The sequence below is a fragment of the Osmerus mordax genome, chromosome 1, assembly GCF_038355195.1.
Source record: "Osmerus mordax isolate fOsmMor3 chromosome 1, fOsmMor3.pri, whole genome shotgun sequence".
NCBI classification, from domain to species: Eukaryota; Metazoa; Chordata; class Actinopteri; order Osmeriformes; family Osmeridae; genus Osmerus; species Osmerus mordax.
The window spans coordinates 21,645,043-21,668,872 of record NC_090050.1 but is presented as its reverse complement, the minus strand read 5'-3'; the positions used below and the strand labels follow the sequence as shown (position 1 = coordinate 21,668,872).

Genomic DNA, 23,830 nt, shown 5'->3' with positions numbered 1-23,830 from the left:
GGGGGAGGGGGGGGTTAAGACAGCTGTAAATCCCCCCTCACCCCTCCACCAACTCTCTTCTCAGTCTTTACCCCGTTTCTCCTGGAAACGACCGCCACCACAATGGCCACCCCCTCCCCACCACTCCACAAACTTTACCAGCCAGTCCTCCAGACTCCAGTCAGCCATACAGCTGTTACCTCTCCAGCCCCCCTGATCACCCCCTCGTCTCTCCTCGAGTGCAGCCAAGTAAGTGATTCAACCTCTTGGAGTGAAATTTCCCACTGAGCGGGGCTGGCTCTGACACGTCTATCAGTCCTCGTCCAGAACCGTGTGTGAATTCTTAAATTAAACACAGTGGACCTGGGAAACCGAAACAACTTATCACTAAAAGCCAGAAATAAAAAGTGAACCTGCATTGCTTTGCATTCCACAGACCTCTGGTTTACGTTGAGGGAATACCTTAATCATCAGTGTGTGTGGGTGTGTGTAGTGTTTGTGTGTGTGAGTTTGTGTGTGTGTGGAAGTACGAGCAGGTGTGTGTGTGTGTGTGGTCCATTGCAGAGAGAGGGGCTGCTGGTACTTAGGCTCCAAGCCAGTGTTTGTCAAACTAGAGAAGCCATAACACCAGTCATTCATACAGGCTTGTATCACACTTTTCAAACACACCTTCATTCTTCTGCAAGGTTCCCTCACTAAACAGCCTCTACTGTCTCCATGTTCCCTGCTGTAGGGTTCAGTACAGCCCCAGATATCCCCTCTCTGCACACCGTTCACACCCAACACCCAGCTGGACGAGGATCCAGTGACTGGGAACATTTTTTATGATTTACTCCTTTTGACCTGAAATATTTCATTTGTTGCTTACTGTGAGTGTGTGAGTGTATGTTCAGTCTGTGTGTGTGTGTGTGTGTGTGTGTGTGTGTGTGTGTGTGTGTGTGTGTGTGTGTGTGTGATTGAGCTAGAAGCAAATACTTCAGTGCGGAGCACACACATGCTCAATCCTTCTCTCTCATCTCACATCTGTCTAATCCTCTATCTGACACAGGTAAACTATCCCCCAAACCCCTCATCCATACACCTCATCCATACACCTCATCCATACACCTCATCCATACACCTGATCCATACACCTCATCCATACACCTCATCCATACACCTCATCCATACACCTGATCCATACACCTCATCCATACACCTCATCCATACACCTCATCCATACACCTGATCCATACACCTCATCCATACACCTCATCCATACACCTCATCCATACACCTGATCCATACACCTCATCCATACACCTCATCCATACACCTCATCCATACACCTGATCCATACACCTCATCCATACACCTCATCCATACACCTCATCCATACACCTCATCCATACACCTCATCCATACACCTCCCCCAGCCGTGGTGGGTGTGTGTTGGGGTCTGTGTGGGGGGGATACAGTATGTGTGTGGGGGTCTGTGTGTGGGGGATACAGTATGTGTGTGTGGGGGTCTGTGTGTGGGGGATACAGTATGTGTGTGTGGGGGGGTGTGGGGGGATACAGTATGTGTGTTGGGGTCTGTGTGGGGGGATACAGTATGTGTGTGTGGGGGTCTGTGTGGGGGGATACAGTATGTGTGTGTGGGGGTCTGTGTGGGGGGGATACAGTATGTGTGTGTGGGGGGGTGTGTGGGGGGATACAGTATGTGTGTGTGGGGGGATACAGTATGTGTGTGTGGGGGTCTGTGTGGGGGGGATACAGTATGTGTGTGTGGGGGGGTGTGTGGGGGGATACAGTATGTGTGTGTTGGGGGGTGTGTGGGGGGATACAGTATGTGTGTGTGGGGGGATACAGTATGTGTGTGTGGGGGGGTGTGTGGGGGGATACAGTATGTGTGTGTTGGGGGGTGTGTGGGGGGATACAGTATGTGTGTGTGGGGGGATACAGTATGTGTGTGTGGGGGGGTGTGTGGGGGGATACAGTATGTGTGTGTGGGGGGATACAGTATGTGTGTGTGGGGGTGTGTGGGGGGATACAGTATGTGTGTGTGGGGGGATACAGTATGTGTGTGTGGGGGTGTGTGTGGGGGGATACAGTATGTGTGTGTGGGGGGATACAGTATGTGTGTGTGGGGGTGTGTGGGGGGATACAGTATGTGTGTGTGGGGGGATACAGTATGTGTGTGTGGGGGTGTGTGGGGGGATACAGTATGTGTGTGTGGGGGGATACAGTATGTGTGTGTGGGGGGATACAGTATGTGTGTGTGGGGGGGTGTGTGTGGTAAATGGAGGCTGATCAGGGAGGCCTTGTGGAGAGGCTTTTTGCTCACTGAAACAAAACCTCTTCCACTGTCATACCAAGCGCCCTCTTTTCATGATTGTTTTTGTTGTCCACACACACACACACATCCCCCTCATCTTTGATTTATTCCCATGTGTTTACCAAGTAGAGTGTGTGCAGTGACCCCAACTCTCATTCTCTCTGGGGTCTCCAGTCCCCCAGCCCCACCCCCACCCAGCCATGCCTGTGCCCTCCACTCCCCTCCCCCACTCACAACACTCTTCTGCCCAGCCCCCTTGGCCTCTTGGGCCCCCGCTTCACCAACTCACTGACTGGCTGACTGACTGGCTAACTGACTAATACATCACACTGGTATGTCAGGGAACCTAAAATCCAGTTTGAGGCAGCATCCAAACCTCACAAGCGAGTCAGTCAGACATATTTACTGGATATCCTGATCTGTTGTGACTCACACAGATACAGTACGACTCTAAATGACTCATCTGTGAGTATGACACATTAACAAGAACATCTTCCTGTTCCTGTGGAGAACACTGCCTGAGGTAATCAGGATTTACAATCAGCTTCGAAATGTGAGAACATCACTTGAAGTCGGCAAGCCAGATGAGAACATTGGATAGGACAGGAATCACGCTTCATCATGTTAGGGTAACAAAGGAACAAGGTGAAGAACATAGAACACCTTTTGAGAGAACAGCAGCCTTTAAGCAGACGTCTGCCAAAACGACCCAAATATGTCAGACAAGGAACCCACGCTAAAGGTCAATGGTTTAATCCCCATCTCCACCCTCCTATTCAATGTGTGACTGTGCTTCACACAACTGCAACATCAATTTAGTCTCCTTGGAGCCATTTGCTCAATCCCAAACAGCATCTGGTCAAACCCAACCCATCGCTTGTTTGGCAGTCCTAGCTCTTCCAGGACTAAACATAAAGGAACACTACACATCTACATGGACAACAAGTGCAACATCTACATACTACACGCATTTTTATCTCACAACTTCCTCAGAGACCAAATGTTTCCGAACACGCACCAAAACACGTTCTAACGGTACCTACTCAGCACTTTGCGAAAGGACGTTAGGTCAGTGAGCTATGGTGTCCTAATTCCTCTTAGGGAACAATGCAGCCAAACACCATAACAAACTTGAGGTTCCTTGAACTTGATTTAGTGTTGGTCAAATATGTGCTACCTTATCTTCTCACTGCAGTGCCATAACCCACCAGTGAGCTAAGCTACATGTGAGCCATGTTATCCCTCAGGGAGTTAGCAAGACCATGCTGCTCAGTCTGCCTCAGGCCTCCACAAAACCCACATCTTGGTCTTTTGACCCCCATGCCTCCACCCCCCCAGCACCCCCCCCCCCGGCCAGAGTCAGTCTGCCCCAGGCCTCCACCCCCCCAGCCAGAGTCAGTCTGCCCCAGGCCTCCACCCCCCCAGCCAGAGTCAGTCTGCCCCAGGCCTCCACCCCCCCCAGCCAGAGTCAGTCTGCCCCAGGCCTCCACCCCCCCAGCCAGAGTCAGTCTGCCCCAGGCCTCCACAAACCCCAGCAGGAGGTCCAGGTTGTGTAGCCCTGCTGTTGTTACCCCGGGGCAAGAATGTCCCACTGTGACCTCAGGAGGATGTGTCTCACTCTCACTGTGCAACAGCATAATGGACCCTAACCCTAACCCTAACACATCATCCTGACCATCCACAGCAGCAACACAACACACCTCGCTGACCCCAACACAGCACAGCGGCAACACTCAACACACAACGGGATATTCCCTAACTATAACTTAAACTCACCCTCACACACCACAACAACATGTGTGTTATAGTTAGGGAATATCCCGTTGTGTGTTGAGTGTTGCCGCTATGCTGTGTTGGGGTCAGAGAGGTGGAGGTGGGTTGTGTTGCAGCTGTGCTGTGTTGGGGTCAGAGAGGTGGAGGTGGGTTGTGTTGCAGCTGTGCTGTGTTGGGGTCAGAGAGGTGGAGGTGGGTTGTGTTGCAGCTGTGCTGTGTTGGGGTCAGAGAGGTGGAGGTGGGTTGTGTTGCAGCTGTGCTGTGTTGGGGTCAGAGAGGTGGAGGTGGGTTGTGTTGCAGCTGTGCTGTAGCTCCTTCTCCACCCAGACCCCAACACTCCCCACCCTACTCTGACCCCAAGAGCACTAACACAGTGTGGCTTGGCCAGATCAACAACTGTTGTTGTTGTACCTGTTGTCGAGCGGTGCTGACTACAGGTCTTCCTAACTGTCTCTCTGAGAGCGTCCGTCTGCCCAGAGGAGAACAGGGATGGTCAGCTGGCAGGTTTTGGGAACCTGGTGTTTTTCCACCTGAGTCCTGCTCTCTGTGTTTTATTGATGAGGGGACGACAGCTGGGATGACTGGAGTGTGACTCACCAGGCTCCTCATCCATGGTATGCCCACTGGAGAATGGTCTAGACTGGACAGGGTGCAAAGGAGAGAGGGAGAGGAGAGAGAGAGAGAGAGAGAGAGAGAGAGAGAGAGAGAGAGAGAGAGAGAGAGAGAGAGAGAGAGAGAGAGAGAGAGAGAGATGGATAGAACAAGAGAGAGAGGCGCGTGGTAGAGAGACAGAGACAGCTGCACATCACTCCTACTGGAAGAAACCATCCAGTGTTTGAACCCTGGATATGAATCACTCACATTCATATCCTCATCAGTCATGGGGATGTAAAGGGACATGAGATAAACATGGTTTACTCAACAGTGAAGGACAAGAAGCATATGAACCGTACTGAATGACTATGGAAGTACGAGCATTATCAACTTTCATCACAGTTTAAACACACATAAACATGACACAACTCCAAAAATCGTTTAGCTACTCTTGCTTTCACTGATTACAAGTGTCTGCGCTTCTTGTGTTGGTCCTCATGAATGCAGTATATGTTCATTAACTGGGTACTCTGTGTGTGTGACTGTCAGGGAAAACAATGACCACCACAGTGGAACAGTGCATGGTCACTGTGGCATCTCCTGACCTCAGTCCACCATCTGCCCCCACCTGATCAATACAGGGACCATTTCCAGGCAGAGGCGGAGTAATGATTGACCCTAAAGTCCTCGTGTGAACAGCACACCACCCTTCTGCCTCTCGGACTCTCAACCCCCCTCTCCTCCCTCTTTCTCTATTTCCACCTTTCTTTCTCTCCACAGCTTTCTCTCTTGTTCGACCTCTATCTCTCTCGCCTGTTTTTCTGTTGACATTCAAGACCACGCATATACATTTCTGCGAGTCTACACTCATTTGCTGTTTCCCGGTGCTCAAGTATGAGCTCATTCCTAGTCATGAGTAACAGGACTGAAGGCAGCAGAAGCTCTAACAAGCCTAATGCCCATGCATATGCACACACACGCTCCATGCACACACACGCTCCATCCTGGGGGAATGTTCGGGGTTTCTGCCCACCTTAACTGCCATTGTCTACACACACAAACGCAAGCATGCAGAAACACACATACAATCTTTCTCTCTCTCCATGTCTCTCTTTCTTACTCTCTCTGTCTACCTCTCTCTCTCTCACACACACACACACAGACACATATATTGACCAGCTAATTGGTAGGTTCAGATTGAGCCAGATGACTGAACGGTCCCTAATCATTCTAATCACATGGTCCCTGTGGTGTAACTCTGCATCAATAAGAGACCACACCCTCCAGTCTCCAGATGCCAGCCCCCAGCCTCTAGCCTCCATCCCCAGCCCCCAGCCTCTAGCCTCCATCCCCAGCCCCCAGCATCATCTCTGGTCCTAGTTCCAACCCTGCTCCAGCCTCTATAACTAGTCATTAATTTCCATTGACACACACACTTCATTCCTGATCTGATTACTGTGGGCTGCGGCAGATTCTCAGAGCCAGCTAGTTAGTGTCCCTCACCATCACTCAGTCACATGAGCACCAACTGGGCTCTGAAAACCAAAAACACATATTTAATAAGAAAGGCTTAGCCCTTCGCGCTAATACACGGTCAGTAATCAATCTGATACATGTGGTTAAAAGGAGGCTTGGATTATCTCTTTGTCACTGCTTTCAACATCCTGCGCTCTGTCATCGCTCCTCTCCGGTCTCTGCTGACGATCCCAGAAGCCTCCTCCTCAGTCCAGGCAGAGGATTCAGCTGTGTCCTCATCAGCTCCAGAGGCCCTGTCATGATTTATTCATCTCTGCAGCTTCAGAGGAGGACCTGCAGGCAGCCAGGCTCCAGAAGCCTCTGTCACAGTCTGCTGCCTCAGACCTCCAGAGCCAGCCCCCCAGCAGCTGAGCTCTCTATTAGAGGGAAGGTGGAGGAAAAACTACGACTCCCATTTTGCTGCGGAGCTCAATTAATCATCTGGTAGAATATGAAGGGAAAAGGGAATCTAATGATGCAATACTACTGGATCGGGGCTTATCACTATGTTCTTGTTCTATAAAAAATGTGAAGCCTTGGAATATTGTAAGCACTGGTCCAATGTTATGCCACTCTACTGTATGCAGGCTCTCAGAGCTGATTAGACATTAGGATATACGGTAGATGTCACATGCACAGCCAACCCCCTCCCCCCAGACCAGCCTGGTCCTCCACGTTACTGTTGTGCGCTGCTTTCTGCACGGGCACATTCATCAGATCTGTGAAGGAGATGTGCTTCCTCCTGACTCTGCAGTTCAGCCGCCCCCCCCACACACACCTTCCCACAACCACCCCCCCCCCCCTCCCTCCGACACCGCGCCTTCTGACTGGCCCAGGCCCCCCTGCAGTGTAATTTTCCTGAAAGCTCTCTCCCCCTGTTTCCCACTGTGCTTTTCTTCCCAGGCAGGCATGCAGGCATGCAGGCAGGCCAGGCCAGGCCAGGCCGGGCTGGGCCAGGCTGGGCCACCTCCAGCGCGGCTGTGTGAGAATGCTGGAGAGCGTGGAGAGAATGAGAGGATGGTGGGAGGTGGAGGAGAATGGCTAGCCAGCACTACCCTGACGTGAGGATTTGTTGATGTTGTTGTGAAGCTGTGTGTGTGTGTGTGTGTGTGTGTGTGACTGTAACACACGTCTCTGATCTGACAGCCATAGATAAACATCACAATAGGGAAAGCTTGAGCTATTACAGGCCTTACACATGAATGGCCTCGACAGATCCAACAACAAGAATGACCGTGTGAGGGGCTAAAAGGGACGGAGCTGGAAAAAGAAATCATGAATTGAATTAGACAGGCAAAGGGGGCAGGGTCATTGTCAACCCTTAAGCCGGTTCTCTAAAGCAAGGGGGGATTGAGCCATTTACATGCAAATGTGCTTTTCGAGATTGTCCAATAGGTTTGGAATGTGTGAAGGAGTTTTACTGAGCACTTTTTCAACACGTTCATAAATGTGCGACGCAAGGACAGCTGCACTGTAAGGCCCTGTCATTAAACATAAGCTTTATTATAGAGCACACAGATATGCTCTGTTGACACCAAATGGTCCGTTTCGGTTGCAATTACATATGGTTGTGAATATTGTGATTCGTCCATGATAACATTACAAATGTTAATCATTGATATTCAAATGTAGGAGCTGTATGTTTGTGTGAGGAGGCGTCTGACCCCAAAGCACCAGCAAGCTCCAACAGAATGCCTGAATGTTAGTCGCCATGGCGGCAGCAACGGTGGGGTTCTATCTTGGAGACCCCGCATTCCGCCCGGAATGGAACCATCGGCAGCATTCTAAACACGAGGCAACCTGACCCTCCCTCCCTCCCCTGTCTGCAGAGGCTGCAGAAGGCCACCTAGGTCCCAGTCATCAGCAGGGACAACACTTTAAATGTCCTCGTCATGGACGACTGACAGCGAATGTCCCATTTCTAATTAAACGGAAATGACAACTATGAATCAAGACAAAGTGGGACCAGAACCGCAGAAGAAAGGCCAGAGGGACAATGGACCAATAGATGTGTTCCAGGATCCAGGAAGTTCTTCTGAAGCGACAGGCATTAATAGATGATTTGCGACCTGCATTAGAGGGGGCTTGCAGCCCTCCCCCCCACCAACCACGCACATCATACTAAAAACAACACCTCGGACAAAAGACCTGATATTAAATCATGAGACCAAGGCCAATATAACCAGGCTGACAGGTCACTCTGGAAACCTCTGGTGATTTATATCAGGATATGGGTGGATTCATCCCAGAGCATGACGTTTACCACACTATACTACGGCATCTCATCCAAATACAATATTATAGAAATACTTCAAACATTGATGCAGAAATAGACCAAACATAGACATTCATGCCATTCATATAGACAAGCTCTTCATGTAGACCATCTGAATGCTGTAACAGGAGAGGCAGGTGGAAGACACTGCTCCACTCAGGCAGATTGAGCGAGGAAAGGGAGAGGGGAACGTGGGGAAACAGAGGCTGCGAAGACTAACACAGCGCTTCCTTTTTTCATCAAGCAAAGAGCTATTAGCAGAGCCGCCACCAGTATAAATAGCAAAGCCACACATAACACCAGGAGCAGAATAAGCCCAGGACCCCCCACCCCATCCATCTATCACAACAAGACAGAACACAGACAGCAATAGTCGTCCAGCACATTGCCTGTTCTGAAAGACATTTACATTTACATTTAGTCATTTAGCAGACGCTCTTATCCAGAGCGACTTACAGTAAGTACAGGGACATTCCCCCGAGGCAAGTAGGGTGAAGTGCCTTGCCCAAGGACACAACGTCAGTTTGCATGACCGGGAATCAAACTGGCAACCTTTGGATTACTAGCCCGATTCCCTCACCGCTCAGCCACCTGACTCCCCAAAAAGAAAGACATTAATAATCAATCCAAAGCAGCTCTCTTGCCAGCCTGAGCAGCCAAACACAGACGCCTCCGCTCCAGGGGTGTGACATACTTTCACTTCCTTCTGTCTGAGCAACCCTCCGCCCCATACCAGCGAGGATCCCCTTACCGTCCGTCAGTCAGTACCACTGGTGAACATGTCGTATTGACAGCTGGAGGCCAAGAAAATGGGCTTATACTGACCTTTGCTGGTATGGTAATGGAGGGTTAGGGGCACACTGGGGCGCAGGGCGGTGGGGCGGTGGTGGATAAGCTAAGCCAGAGAGATAAGATTGAGTCGGTAGTGGGCAGACATTCTTGTCAACATGGGCATGCCAATGGCATTACAAGAGCAGTGCAGTCTGGTTTGAAGTGGAAGTCCAACAGCAGCTTCACGCGCTATATGACATCATCGAGAGTAGTTATTGTGGTGCGAAGAATGTATCCCTTCACACTAACTTACAGTAGCTTTGAGTCAAGCGGCACAAGGCACAATGGCCCTAACCTGAGGATAAAGACAAGTGCCTGAAGGGGTGCGAAACTCAAACCTTGTTATTACAAAGACAGAGTGACTCAGTGGTTTCTGCTTACAACCATCAAGCACCTCAGTGTGTCTGACCAAGCAGCTCCTGTTGTCAGGGTCTTATCTTGACATGAGATGCTATCTACCTGGAACTGCTTGGTGACCACTATAAACGACAAGAATCCATTTAGCCCATCAATTTAAACAGACTAATGTGACACTAGTCTGCTTTAAGTTTCAAGCAAATCTTATCAAAAGACTTTACTCAGAAGTAAACAACTTCTACAAATAGATCTTGTTTGATGGGAGAGTGAGGTCATGAAGTGAAATAGCCATGGTGTTGTATCCTGTCCTTACGATGTGGTACAGCATGATCATGGGATGAGCCCAGATCTAAATCTTAAGGCACACACACATCCATCAGTGCTTGCTCCACGGAGGGTCTCAGTAGACCTGTAGTCTGTGAGTACTTCATGAGGTGAGCGTTTAAAATAAGTTCCTGGAATGCTATTGGTCTGAAAATGGCCGGGAGAGGGAGTGACTCTTTCTGGCTTCACGCTAGTGAGCCAAACACACACACGCACACACACACACACACACTGCTGATGTCATGGACGTGAGTCTGTGAGCCGCCGTCAGACTGACTCCAGGCAGGGTAAACTGAGCAGCAGATAGTTAAATATGGAGCTCCTTAACAGGACCTGTAGTACATTAACACGGTCCTTAAACACTTGTTTGAAAATGGTCCTGCCATCACAGGGTGGTGAAAATAACAGTCCATGTTCTAACAGTGTCACTTTCTAACTGACATTTTGGACTGTGCCACCAATGGTGGAAGATACACTGAAACCGTTAATGAGGTGTTGGAGGGTCCAGTCACACACAAACCCCTCCCTCAATACTATTTCTTTCCATAGTACGGTCTCTTTACTGGCGAATGGCTAAACAGCACTGAATGTAAATGTTTCTTTCTAACGTAACAACTGTACAAATGCATACTGCATTCTAATGGGAAATATAAAATGAGAATTGCGGTGCTTCAAAAGAGGACTACCATTTTCATCCACGTACAGTAGCAAACATTTCTAAAGGCATACAGGTCAGACTGGTGTCATGATTTATTCAGACAATCTGTACCTGGCCTTCAGAAACCTGTTTGCTGAGAGTTGATTAGGAGTACACATACTTTACACACACATACATACATACATACATACATACATACATACATACATACATACATACATACATACATACATACATACATACATACATACATACAAATATTCAAGGCACCAAATGTACTTTGGATATCTGTCATGAACTGAATCAGAACTCTAATCTCTCATGAGACCTGCTGGATCACCAAGGCATGGCCACCCAACCTTGGAAAGCCCTATTCACTGTAAATCATACACTAATAAATGAATGTTACTCTGACCATGCACACACTACATAACGGGAATGAAACTTCTGCTCTTTTTGCAGTGTTCGAAATGTGTCACCCTGGATCAAACTGAAGCTCTGAATGAATTAATCTATATCAGGAAAATAAAGTACTGTGGAAAATTCTGACTGTGTGTCCCCTTCAAAACACCACACAATTCTACATTGTGGCTTAAATAGCAGCTCACACACAGACACACACACACAAGCACACACACAGGCATGTGGCAGCACTCACCAACTCCGAGGCTCCGGGGTGACTTGCTGGTGAAGAGCTAGAGAGAAACCGAAGAAGGTGGCGTTGTCTCCAGCCTTCACCAGAGTGTTTACAGTGTCCAGGTTGAACCCTGAGACCAGCCCCGACACAGCCAGGAGAACCCCCAGGAAGACACCACAGCCCCGGGGTCCCGCTGGGAGCCTGAGAGGCCATCCGTGTCCCGCGGGAGGTGCCATCGCAGAGTGGGGGTCCTTGTGCGGAGGAGGATTATAATGGAGCGTATTCCTGTTGAGTTCCCAGTGCGCTGGATCGGAGGAGAGGATGGAAGGTTTAGTCCAGAGCAGGTCTCCTTTTCTCTCCCGGCAGTGTGGAAGTCCTGCTAGTTTCTAACTCTCTCTCTTCTCTATCTCTTCTTCTCTCTCTCTCTCTGGCTCTCCCTCCGTGTGCTGCTGTCAGTCTGCAGAGCGGGCTGAGAAAATGTGGCAGTGTGTGAGCTAGCTCGTGTGTGTGTGAGAGTGAGTGTGTGTGTGAGAGCCTCCCCCTCCTCTGCTCTTTCTCGCTCTGTGCGACTGAGAGAGACAGAGGACAAGTGCCTTGAATAGCCCGCTCACTCACTCCTCCCCCTCCCCTTCTCTTTCAATCCCTCTCTCCAGCTCTCCCTCTCAGCTGACATCAACACTCAAGGGACTGCTGCCAAAATACCAGGCAAGGTTGTCCAGATACTTGGAAGACGCTGAATAGGAAAAGGCTGAGAAGACAACAGCATATTTTATCAGTTTAACTGTGGTTGATCTTGTGACATTATGTTCAGGTTGTACAGGTGTATTGGATATTCGGGAGTAATTTGTGGGAAATTACACTTCAAGTGAGCTGTCGTTGCGCAACTGTCTTTATTTATTGTTATTTAGTCAGTGTTGCTGTAGCCCCTCGTTATAATGAGTTAATTAGTGGCAAAAAAAAAGCCAAAAGCCAGTTTGCATAATTCCAAATCTAACTTGTTTGTGTGTCCTTTCATATATTTTATTGTTTTTCAGGGTCATTGAACATCTAGGTCTTTAGATGTTCTACCCACTGTGTTTTTTATCTCCAAATTTCATGGTTATGTCTCTTTCTACATTGTTCTGTCAGAAGACATTTCTGGCACCCTGTCTGTGAGGCCCTGTGTATTGTAATATAGTTTCCTGGGTCACTGTGCACATCACAGCTCCCATTGTCTCCAAGGAATCTTCCAGATCACTGAAGACCCTATCAATGAGAGTCTGACCCAGGCAGTCCAGACTCCAGTCAGGAAAGACCCCATCCTGACCTAAAATCAACAACATGAGGATCTTGATAGACCCTTGTTCTGCCATGCCAGTGTCAGCGCTCCAGTCATTCCCTGTGCGTGAGGTGGCTTCACTGTGGGTGGGAAAGGTTGCAGTCAGCTGCTGTGGTCTGGCCAGCTGATTTCTCTCTAGCTCTGTGTTCCTGTGGGCAGCTGTCATGGTCCTTAAACTATGTAGAGGCGGTACTGCACCTCCCACAGAGTCTGCCTAAGGTGCAGAAAGTTTCAGCAAGGGAGGGATTGGGATATACAAGCTAAGGTAGAGAAAGTTACAGTAACTATATCCATATCAAATATGAGTCACATCCTTCAGCACACCACAGGCATTGAACATTTACACATTTCAGCTCCCCTTTTCATTTTCTTTTGACTTTCTGTCAACCGTTTTTGTACCCACGTCTTAAGTTTCCCTGCTCTGTAATGAAGTAAAAGATGTTACTGTAATTACCCATCTTAAGCCCCATACCCATGTGCAGTCCTCCATGGGGGGCTCTGGCTGGAGCGAGGCAAGCCTGGAACAGGAGCTCTGCTCTGGGCTGCAACCTTGTCCTGCTCTGCCCTCTGCTGCCCTGCGGTGGTTTGAAGGAGAGAAGCATGTTCAGCATACACACAGGGGTGGTCATTCCCTTTCACCATGGCACATTGGAATTTGACTCTTTTAAGATGTGTTAGTGAAACAATATGTATACTGCATAGATTTAAATGAAACAAGAACAACATACTCAGAACAAACAGTCCATAGAAACAGACAATAGAAACAGACAATAGAAACATTCAATGTATGTATACCATATTCGTATTTACATAAAAAATAAAGATTAATTTACATTTAGTCATTTAGCAGACGCTCTTATCCAGAGCGACTTACAGTAAGTACAGGGACATTCCCCCCGAGGCAAGTAGGGTGAAGTGCCTTGCCCAAGGACACAACATCATCTGGCACAGCCAGGAATCGAACTGGCAACCTTCTGATTACAAGCCCGCTTCCCTAACCGCTCAGCCATCTGACTCCCCAATTTACAGAAACTGTTAAGAAAAATGGTGAGGCATGTCATGAATTCAATTAATTTACGAAAATGTTTATTGATGTGCACTAACCCTGTTAAATAAGCCCAAAAATGAAACAATGATGACCTTCTGTAGACGAAAAATAATGATTTAAGATCTAAGGAGAAACAGTCACCTTACATTTCCAGTATGAAGATGCTGACACAAGAAAAGGAAAAGGTATGGCCTATATATTTTTTATGGCAGCTTTGGCACCCAGCCCAGAATGCTGAACTAAGAGGAGAAAGATGAAAGGACCAACAATGGCTGTGACTGGATAGCTAGATGACTGGTTGGCGTGCTTGCTCATTGCTGGATGACTGTGTTTGAGGCCCGTCTGGCTCGCGGAATGACTTTATAGCTGGCTACCTTGTGCCGATTGACTAACTGCCAGATCAGCTTTGACACTAGCTCCCAACAGAAGAAACCATTAGCAGTCTAGGCCTCACTTCAAGGAGATAGCTTATTTTAGATGGCAGTACTTAACGCTGGGGTCATTTATTCCTTCTCTCTCTTTAACCCTCCTCCAGGAAATCTCCAGCTGCAGCCATTACTGCAGCTAGTCAGCAGTAATGTTGTATTGATTAATGGACAGGCCTATAAGAGGATGCTGCGGGCTAGAAGAATTCAGATAAGTAGCCTTCACTCTCAGGCACTGTATTTGGGGTCTCCGTTCTGTTTGTTCTATGGTACATTCCGATGTACTCACCGTTGAGGCGCTGCTCCATTTGTCAACACAAACATTATGGTAGGCCTATTTATAATTGAATTGTCATAACACTGGCAGTTATCATAAACTCCTACGATTTCGAATTAGATATTTGTATGGGCCACACATCATAGTGTGAGTAAAGTAGATTAATTAATTGATGTGTTTAGTAGGGGGATTGATGTTCTGGTCTTGAATCGTACTGATCCAACCATCTCAGCGTCAAAATGCGACGGCCGCTGCTCATTGGCTGATGCTATACCCGGAAGAGAGCCATGGGAGTCCCATGACCTGTGCATGATTAAGCTAGACTAGCTAGTTAGCCCTCTACATAAGAATATTTTTGACAAATACTACAACTACAATTTGTTCTACCGATCACACAACAAATAAAACATGTTGTCTCGTTTATTGAAGGAGCACCAAGTAAAGCAGAATGAGAGAAAGGAGCTACAAGGTGGGTAAATCTTTCTATGTATCTTGTCTAGCTAGCTAGCACTAGCTATGCTAAAAACATAGTCTATGTATTTTCTAGTAGTATTAGCTTAGGAGGTATATTTGTTGACCTATTTTGTTCTCTTTTGAATGTCATGATTTGCAGAGCGTCAGATGTTGAGTTTGAGCAAGCTAGCTCATGGATAAGGTAGATGGCTCTAAGATAGCGAACTTGTTAGCTGTCGTTAGCTTCGCCCAATTATACCTAATTAGGCTAACGTTGGACAGTCGTTATTGAGCAAACCAAGACAACTGCGAGCGGTACCCTCTTCTTAAGAGTGATTTTGATTGCTAACTCATGTCCTGACCAGAGAGACGCCGACGCGAGGCAATCGCAGCGGCAACCAGTTTGACTGAAGCCTTGGTCGACCACCTCAATGTTGGGTAGGCAGAATGTGTTGTCTTCTGTGAAGAAATATACACTAATCTCTCTCTCTCTTTCTGTCTCTCTCTCTCTCTCTCTCTCTCTCTCTCTCTCTCTCTCTCTCTCTCTCTCTCTCTCTCTCTCTCTCTCTAAAAGTTAGAGAACATTCTAGTAATCTGTAAAAAATGCTGTTTCTCCATCTCAGAGCTCAGACTCGGACATGAAGTAGTATGATCCCGTTAGGAAATTTGACACGTGACAGAAAATCACAACTACATAACCAGTAATATTAATTAGTTGTGAAATTTGTGACGTGGTAAAATCAGCTTACAGAACTACAATTGGACAGCCTCTGTTGAGGCTACATGTGCACCAAACACACACGCACACGCACACACACTCTCAGTCTCAGATTATTCACATGACCATTGTTGATAGGTCTGAGAATGCTCCGAGGTTTACAAGGAGATATTGTTGCCACTCCTCCTAATTTGATCTTTGACCTTGTCTAGGGTTGCCCAAGCTTATGTCAACCAGCGCAAGCTGGATCACGAGGTGAAGACTCTACAGGTGCAGGCCAGCCAGTTTTCTAAGCAGACTGCCCAGTGGATCAGTATGGTGGAGGGCTTCAACCAGGCCTTGAAGGTAGGCTGTCCAGCTATCACCTCAGGATTAACCTCAGGATCACCTCAGGATCACCTCAGAATCACCTCAGTATCTTAGGTGGCTATCATTCTGTGGGGATACAACCCATGTTTCGGTTAAAGGGTTTTTATTATTAGAACTGACTTTCATTGTGTGTGTTTCTTGGCCTGTTCCACCATAGATTCATGTTTTGTATTTGACATCCAAGCAAGTACATCATGGTAGATGCATGCAAACTCAATGTCTTCTTCAAAGCCTTGAAGTCTAGAATGTGGGGGCTAATCCTCCTTTATATATTCGATAGGCTTCAAGTAGGCCTGGACCGAGGGGTGAAACCCTTTTGAGTATCACTGACACACCTACTGTCTCTCGGCCGTAAGACAATCTCTAAATATAGCTTTGTTGTCATTGTCCTCAGTTGAGATGAGCAAGTCGCGGCTAGGAATATGATCCCTCAACGTCAAATATCAAACTACTCCAGTCCCCTGATCTGGTTCTGTTTGTGACACGTAAACTGAGAAGTGGAACAGTCAGATTCCCTGAGGAAAGCTGGTGTAGAGAGGATGAAAGGACACCCCTTAGTCACCTCAGTGCCTCTCAGAGTTTGTAAATGTAGCTACTGCTTAGTCATAGCTGAGTCACAGACACACAGATCTGATGAGACAATGGACAGTCTGTCCCGTCATCACCCCCTTGTGGTAGGACACATGTATCATATCATTGGAAGTGGATGCATTTATAAAATGTTTAATATTTATAGTTACTGTTTTATTTTCTGGACTGTTGTTTTGAACAGGAAATTGGCGATGTGGAGAACTGGGCACGTAGCATTGAGATGGACATGAGAACCATCGCCACGGCACTGGAGTATGTTCACAAGGGCCAGCCTCAAGCAGCCTCCTCATGAACACACACTCTCATTGTGATAGGAGTGTTGGACTACAAGCTGTGTGTGGCACTATACTCTTATTTTGATGGCAATGGATTGACTTGGACTCCAGAAGTCTGGACCAACGGGGCTAACTAACAGGATGTGCGAGGATGCACGCACAAGATGAAAGCGAATCCTTGTTGCCCCAATGAAAGCGGATTCACTCAGCGATGAGACTTTGTTATGAATCTAAAGAAAAACGAATGAGGAAATAACTAAGAATGACACAGAAAAGTTACTTGTCTCATCTGCAATGTTGTTTCATGCACCGCAAAACAGTATAGATGACTAAACTGTGTCCTGGAAGAAATGTAGTTACTGCCCAAACTAGACAATTTTCACATTTTTTGAAAGTAATTTCATCACAGGCCTTGTAGTAGTCAGTAGAGTAGAATTTTCTTGTAGAAAGACAGGTTCTTATGAATCTAAGCTGTCACATCTGGGTTGCAAAGCTTATCAGTGTGGTGATGTTATCAAAGAACTGGATGCTTTGTCAGTTGATAATGGGATTACTTCACCATGGATTGGTGCCAGAGCTCACTCCAAAGGAGAGGACAGACAGAAGCAGCCCTGATTGTGAATTCAGAAACGGAGACATTCAGTGTACCATATGGGACGTTCCATCTCTGAGGTTTACTAAGCTGGTTCGTTACTTTCTAACAGAACAAAAGAGGATTGTATACTAATGTAACGTACGGGGAAATAAGATTTACTGTCGTGTAATTCAAATCACCTCTTCCCTGCCAGTCCCAATGGAGTCACTGTTACTCTTATCCTGCTTTGGCAGAACATTTCCTCACTGTGTTTGGTCATTTCAAAGCCCTATGGATGTCTTTCACGTGACGCATTAATAGATTTTCTGTATTTTTGGGACAAAGAGCGGCTGATTTTGAACTCCTTTTTGTTGCTGCAGCATTGTGTTCATTAATAAAGCATGTAAGGAAATGAAGGAAACTATTTTCTGTGGTCATAACCTGTCTGGGGAATCAACTACAGGGTTTAAGGGTAAAAAAAATACTATTTGTGAACTATTCCTTTAATCTGTCAAACAGTATGTGAAGTGTTACATAGTGGAGAGAGTTACATGACCAGGGCACGAGGCTGTCCAGCTTACCCACCATACCACCTTAGCTGTGAGGTAACAAACTGCCCTCCTGCCCCACACAACAGCTTATGATGGCGAATTTGAGAAACTGAAGACGTGGATTTTTTGGGGTGGGTGGTAAATCATCATAAGGAGCCCACACTATTAGGTGTCACGTAAAGATGACAGACTGAAACGCAGGTAGCAGCTGTTACGGTGTTCTCTGTGCTTAAGTTATCTTAACTGCCATCTACAGTTATTTCTTCAAAATGTTTTCTCCTTTGTTGTATCAACTATTCTGAAATAAGAGCTTAAGGAACTGTACCTTCTCGTTTTGTCAATAAACTAGACCTACAATAAGGAAGGTTGAGAATAGGAACAACATGCTTTGTCAGCAGTTTCTACATTGAAGCAGAACTGTTGAATGAGTTGTGAACCAGATCAACAGCGCATATGTTTTTATAAGGACATACACAGAACATGGGATTACTGTTGGTTTATTTATGCATTTATGTAATACCACATGAGTACAAATAACAGACCCAAAGGAAACTGATAAATGAACAAATACAAACATTCACCGTTAGGGCTATAGCAGACTGGGAATTGATAAGGCCTTATTTATTACATTTTCTGACAGAGTTTTGGTTGAATTTAAATTTATTTTAGTTTAAGACCTGTTTAAAACCAAATACAGAGAATCTGATATATTTTCATTAATGCAAGCTCATGCACCATATGCTGATAAAAGTCACAGCTACACAATTCCCTCGACAATTTATTTCTAGATGTACACAACACGCATGCATGCACACACAAACATAGAGACACATGGTCAGAACAAGTACACCCAGATTGCAGATTATATATTGTGGACTTGTCTTAAGGGATAAACTGAGAGGATAAAGTCCTTTCCCAACCAGCCTCCCTCTGACACAGCACAGACCTAACTGCCAGAGAGGGAGAGTGAAGGAGAGGGGGAGCCTGCAGACCTTAAGCACTCACGCAAAGAGGGAAAGGTAACAGTTGTTTACGTTATAGGCACTTTTTCTTACATGTGACCCACGCTTTACTTGTTTTAATCCTTTTAAATATATGTATTTGTTAAATCGTATTCAACAAAATGTATTTGTTTGTGATTAAGGGTCACTTGGTATCATGTACGATAGCACAGGAAGTTGTCTGATCTCAATCATTTAATCAATTACTAAATCAATATAAGGACGTTGTTAGAAAACTACTTGTTGTTTGTAGGAATGACTATGCAAAGTTTAAGGAAAGATCTATTTTGTTTCTGTGATTTTATTTTGTGATGAAATGTAATTGAATCAAAAGTCTAATGTCTGTGCAGGTGTACAGTAGGGCCAGTTGCTAACACTGCGTTGCTCCATATTTGACCCCATACAGCTCTGGAAAGAACTCAGAGACCACTGCACCATTTTCTTTCATAAAAAAAAAAGGTTGAGGAGGACAATTTTGAGTAAAGAACAGAAGGCCTTTGCTAAGTTTACCCTTCTGTTCCTCACTCAAAATTGTCCTTCTTAACCTTTTTCTTCTTTTACTTATTTTTATTTTTATTTTTTTTAAGAAATAAAGAAAAAGGTCCAGTGGTCTCTCAATTCTTTCCAGAGCAGTATACTTGGCCAGTGCACTTTGAATCCTTTGAATAGGTTACAGCTACAGTACACAGGGTAAATGAATTGATCAATTGGATTGGACTTCTGAGTCTAGCTGTGTCTTACTCACTTGCAGTGTGCCACAAAACAAATACCTTGATGAGACATAGCAACAGAACATGCAACTGTCCACCTTCTATCTTTTATAACAAGAAGGAATCTTTTCAAGATGTCCCACTATTTTTCTCTGACTAATAAGCATGAACACTAATAGGTTTTGAGTGGTTAGAGGCTTACTAGGCTTGGACAACAAGAAGCATTGCACGTCTTTTGATTAAAAAAAACTCCCTGGTCTCCCTTTTTAAACCCCTGTCCTGTGGCCAATGCCTCTCTTTGTTTCGTAAGAGCATTATCCAAAGATGTCTCATGTGCTTTCAGAACTGTGACGTTTCCACGTAAACTTAAGACCACAGAGCAGAATCGTAACAAAAATGTGTTTGAGCAGGTCATGCAGACACAACACTCTTGTCCCTGTTTCTGCCCTTATATAACCAGTTTAGGAGTCATGGTAGAACCAGTTATTGATGACAAAATTCATGACAAAATGATTCTTGACAGAACTTATGTTGAGGATTATGTTTGTCCCCAACCACTGTATTGTACATATTGACATTGAGAGACTCTACAAATTACAAAGCAAACAACCACCATCTTATGGTCTAAGAATTGCATATTATAACATTTAAAATGTGTTTTTCAGATATTTTAGTTTGTACAGGTCTCATTAGGGGCATTTTCACCTAAACACAACATGGATTTGGAATCGGTGTATGAGATCATAGGGTAAGACTGTCCTACTGTCTACTCTGTTGTCTATTTAATTATATGTATTGTATATTATGATATTATAATGTATTGGGCAAGACTCCTATTTCAAGATCTACTTTCTCTCTTTTTAAATGTGTTTCATTACCTTTGATTGTACTCCAGTTTACTTAGTTCTCACCTCTCATCAGTTGGGTAGTTAGTTGGGTACAGGGTTTATATATTTTGTTTGTTGCGAAATAAGATTTAAAAACCATAATAATACCACCATAGTAGTGTTTTCTAATGCTGGACTGTTAGTGACAGCTGGATCTCAGTTCTTTTTTGGCAAGCACCTACTCACCAACCTAGACCTCATCTCACCTGTCACTCATCACCCCAACGTCAATGGTCCTCCCGAGACACTCTCTCTCTCTGTGCTCCTCCAATTGTAGGAAGGAGAATGTGTATCTATACGGCTTCGCCACTTTTGTGGTGCTGTGGGTACTGATCTGGCTCTACCGCGACAGCATAGAGGTCGACAACATCTCCGAGAAGTACGTCTTCGTCACTGGCTGTGACTCTGGCTTCGGGAACCTGCTGAGCAGAAAGCTGGACCGAAGAGGCTTCCGGGTCCTGGCTGGCTGTCTGACGGAGAAGGGAGCGGACGACCTGAAGAGGGCGACAGGGCCCAACCTGAAGACTGTGCTGTTGGATGTGACCAACACTGATAGCATCAACAAGGCCATGGAGTGGACCAAGAAGGAGGTTGGCGACAGGGGTGAGACACTCCCCTGAGGGTGGTGTTACTCTTGCCTAACATTTGGAGGTGCATTTTGAAAGATGAAAACATGAAAACAAAGTGTGAGATTCCAAAGTCTTCTGTTGGATGAACTAACAAGGTTGTTCCAGAACACGGCTTTGAGACCTGTATTGACACCAGCGCTGTGCTTGGTCTTCTGTATATGAAATTCTCATCTGGACAGGTCCCAAACAGGGAACCCACATGAGTGGTTACATTGTTGTTACTGTACATAACATCCTCAACTTGTTCTGCTCTTCTCTGCGGCAGGCCTGTGGGGCATTGTGAACAACGCGGGCCGCGCCTTACCCATGGGGCCCTCTGAGTGGATGAGAGTGGAGGACTTCCACAGTACCCTAAAGGTCAATATGAACGGAACTATCGCCATGACGATGATCTTCCTGCCGCTCATCAAGCAGGGCAAAGGTCGCATTGTGAACGTGGCGTCGGTGCTTGGCCGGGTGGCCGCCAATGGCGGTGGTTACTGCATCTCCAAGTTTGCTGTGGAGTCATTCTCTGACTGCCTCAGGTAGACCATGACAACAACATCAACCAAATCAAATACTGTATCATCAACAAATATGGTCAAGTACTCTTGATTTCCTGTCAAGCTTAGCAAACGTTTTTACATTACATTACATTTAGTCATTTAGCAGACGCTCTTATCCAGAGCGACTTACAGTAAGTACAGGGACATTCCCCCGAGGCAAGTAGGGTGAAGTGCCTTGCCCAAGGACACAACATCATTATGCATTATGAACTGGCAACCTTTTGAGTAATAGCCCGATTCCCTAACCGCTCAGCCATCTGACCCCCCTTTTCTTTGTTTTCTTTGTTCTTACAGGAGGGATATCAGCTACTTTGGGATCAACGTGTGCATCATTGAACCAGGCTTCTTTAAGACCCAGGTGACCAGTCTGGAACCCATTGAGAGAGAGCTCCATCGCTTGTGGAACCAGCTAACCCCAGAAGTAAAGGCCAGCTATGGAGACAAATACCTGGAGAAGTGTAAGTACTAGAGGAGATCACACAGTGCTGCCACTCCCCTCCTGTCCTGACAACCCTTTACTTTGAAGAACATTCTGCTGTAGATGATCTGCAGAATATGCAAGAGCACGGGTTAATGGGATTGAGGATTACAAGAATTAAGCAACAACCACACATTAGGTTTAAGGGATTAGTTTGCTGTTAGCATGTTGCTAGAGAGTAAACCAAAGGAGCTTTTAGAGTGTGAGTTCTACCCCAGCCCTTTAGTGGATCTTCTCTCTCCTTTCCCTGGACCGTCATGTGTCTGTGTCTGTTCCTCCAACACAGACATCCAGATCCAGCGCCTGATCATGAACGCGGTGTGCGACTCGGACCTGAGTAAGGTCACCAACTGCATGGAGCACGCTCTGACGTCGGCCCACCCGCGTACCCGCTACAGCGCGGGCTGGGACGCCAAGCTTCTGTGGATCCCCCTCTCTTACATGCCCTCCTTCGTGGTGGACATCGGCCTGAAGCTGGTGATGCCTCGTCCGTCCAAGAGTGTGTAAAGTGCAGGCGTCGGCGTCAGTGGGAAGGCCCAGTGAGCGGGACAGGGCCCGCTCTGAGGGCGTTCAGTGTTGAGAATTTCACACCCAGGATTTCACTCTGGCCATATGTTTTTATTTGTCGTCAAATCAATTGCAGTGAATCAACCCGTTAGAAAAATGTCTCACTGCACACCCCCAGAGGTAGCGTGCCTATTGCCAGCCAACAGGATTGTACAGAAGTGGACGATGACATCATCATTCTTCTGCATTGTGCCTGGCTGCTCTTCCGAACCATATGCCTATAGTACTGTACATATGTAACACAATTGGCTTCAATTTGATGGAGTTCACTCTAGTACCCATAATTCTCAGTATATTGATTTTTTTAAAGAAATTATTTCAATATTTTATGAGTTATGCTAAAGTAATGTCAGAATTACAGTGATTATTTGACAAACCATGCTCCAGACGATTTGTGAGTGCATTGTTTACAGTACAACAGCACAGAACAGGTATAGTTACACATTAACTTTTATTGAATTGAAACTTATTTGTGCAAGAATGCATATATGCAAAATAAATTATGTAAACTGTAATGTCTAATTTATATATTTTTTGGGAAAATTAGCCCCCTTTGAGGAGATCTACACAATCCTGTATTTGTGGATTATTATGTTGTGTAAAAACCAGCTGGTTGATCCTGTGCCTTTTTGACACCGTTATTTATGTTGTTTGGTAGGTTGAGCAGTATTGGCCACTGTCTGGTCCACACTTAGTGTGTCATCCTCAAGCAGTGTTGTCTCCTTGGAAAGCACTGATAGTCCGGAACTTTAAATAAGGGTGTCGTTGTTGAAAGAACTGATGGCCCTTGAACACAGCTGTTAAAATAAATACGGAATTATTACAAGCTTTGTGGGTTCTTCTCTACAGTTTGGATTCCTTGGACATATTTTGTGTACCTGACACTATCGACCATATAAGTTCAGCGTAGGTTAGTTAAATTACCCAATATTTCTCAACGCCTGACTGAACTTTCAACACAGATTTTTCAGATAGCCTACTATAGCCAAAGGAAAAAGTTGGTGTCACTCATAATCACATTTCTTTTCTTTTTTTTGGCTATTCCACAGGCTATTGCAAATTATGAACGAAAGCAGACTTGTACTGTGGGTTGATTTTAGGCCAACTATTGGCTATAACTTTTTAAATATTTTTTTATGATGGACGTCACAACT

General features: G+C 46.0%; 3 protein-coding genes across 3 annotated transcripts in view; 2 read left to right on the top strand and 1 right to left on the bottom strand.

Moving 5' to 3' along the window:
• itga7 (integrin, alpha 7) overlaps positions 1 to 11,766 on the bottom strand; it is a 28,940-nt gene extending 17,174 nt beyond the window's left edge. The window contains 1 exon segment of the mRNA XM_067233855.1: positions 11,282 to 11,766. Coding sequence (XP_067089956.1) covers positions 11,282 to 11,496 — 215 coding nt within the window. The 5' untranslated portion in view covers positions 11,497 to 11,766.
• Positions 11,767 to 14,627: 2,861 nt separating this feature from the next.
• bloc1s1 (biogenesis of lysosomal organelles complex-1, subunit 1) lies at positions 14,628 to 18,229 on the top strand. Its single transcript, XM_067229412.1, has 4 exons — positions 14,628 to 14,797; positions 15,147 to 15,219; positions 15,712 to 15,844; positions 16,641 to 18,229. The coding sequence occupies exons 1-4, from the start codon at positions 14,737 to 14,739 to the stop codon at positions 16,749 to 16,751; spliced, it is 378 nt and encodes a 125-aa protein (XP_067085513.1). The 5' UTR covers positions 14,628 to 14,736; the 3' UTR covers positions 16,752 to 18,229.
• Positions 18,230 to 20,286: 2,057 nt separating this feature from the next.
• rdh5 (retinol dehydrogenase 5 (11-cis/9-cis)) lies at positions 20,287 to 22,617 on the top strand. Its single transcript, XM_067240978.1, has 5 exons — positions 20,287 to 20,318; positions 20,735 to 21,060; positions 21,352 to 21,610; positions 21,926 to 22,089; positions 22,396 to 22,617. The coding sequence occupies exons 1-5, from the start codon at positions 20,287 to 20,289 to the stop codon at positions 22,614 to 22,616; spliced, it is 1,002 nt and encodes a 333-aa protein (XP_067097079.1). The 3' UTR covers position 22,617.
• The last annotated feature ends 1,213 nt before the right edge of the window (positions 22,618 to 23,830 follow it).

Bases quoted from the DNA above. Each gene is read 5' to 3' on its own strand.
- bloc1s1 (XM_067229412.1), top strand. From the start codon at position 14,737: ATGTTGTCTCGTTTATTGAAGGAGCACCAAGTAAAGCAGAATGAGAGA. The intron at 14,798-15,146 runs GTGGGTAAATCT...TGTCCTGACCAG, and splicing joins TGAGAGAAAGGAGCTACAAG to AGAGACGCCGACGCGAGGCA. The intron at 15,220-15,711 runs GTAGGCAGAATG...GACCTTGTCTAG, and splicing joins GTCGACCACCTCAATGTTGG to GGTTGCCCAAGCTTATGTCA.
- rdh5 (XM_067240978.1), top strand. From the start codon at position 20,287: ATGGATTTGGAATCGGTGTATGAGATCATAGG. The intron at 21,611-21,925 runs GTAGACCATGAC...TTGTTCTTACAG, and splicing joins TCATTCTCTGACTGCCTCAG to GAGGGATATCAGCTACTTTG. The intron at 22,090-22,395 runs GTAAGTACTAGA...CCTCCAACACAG, and splicing joins AGACAAATACCTGGAGAAGT to ACATCCAGATCCAGCGCCTG.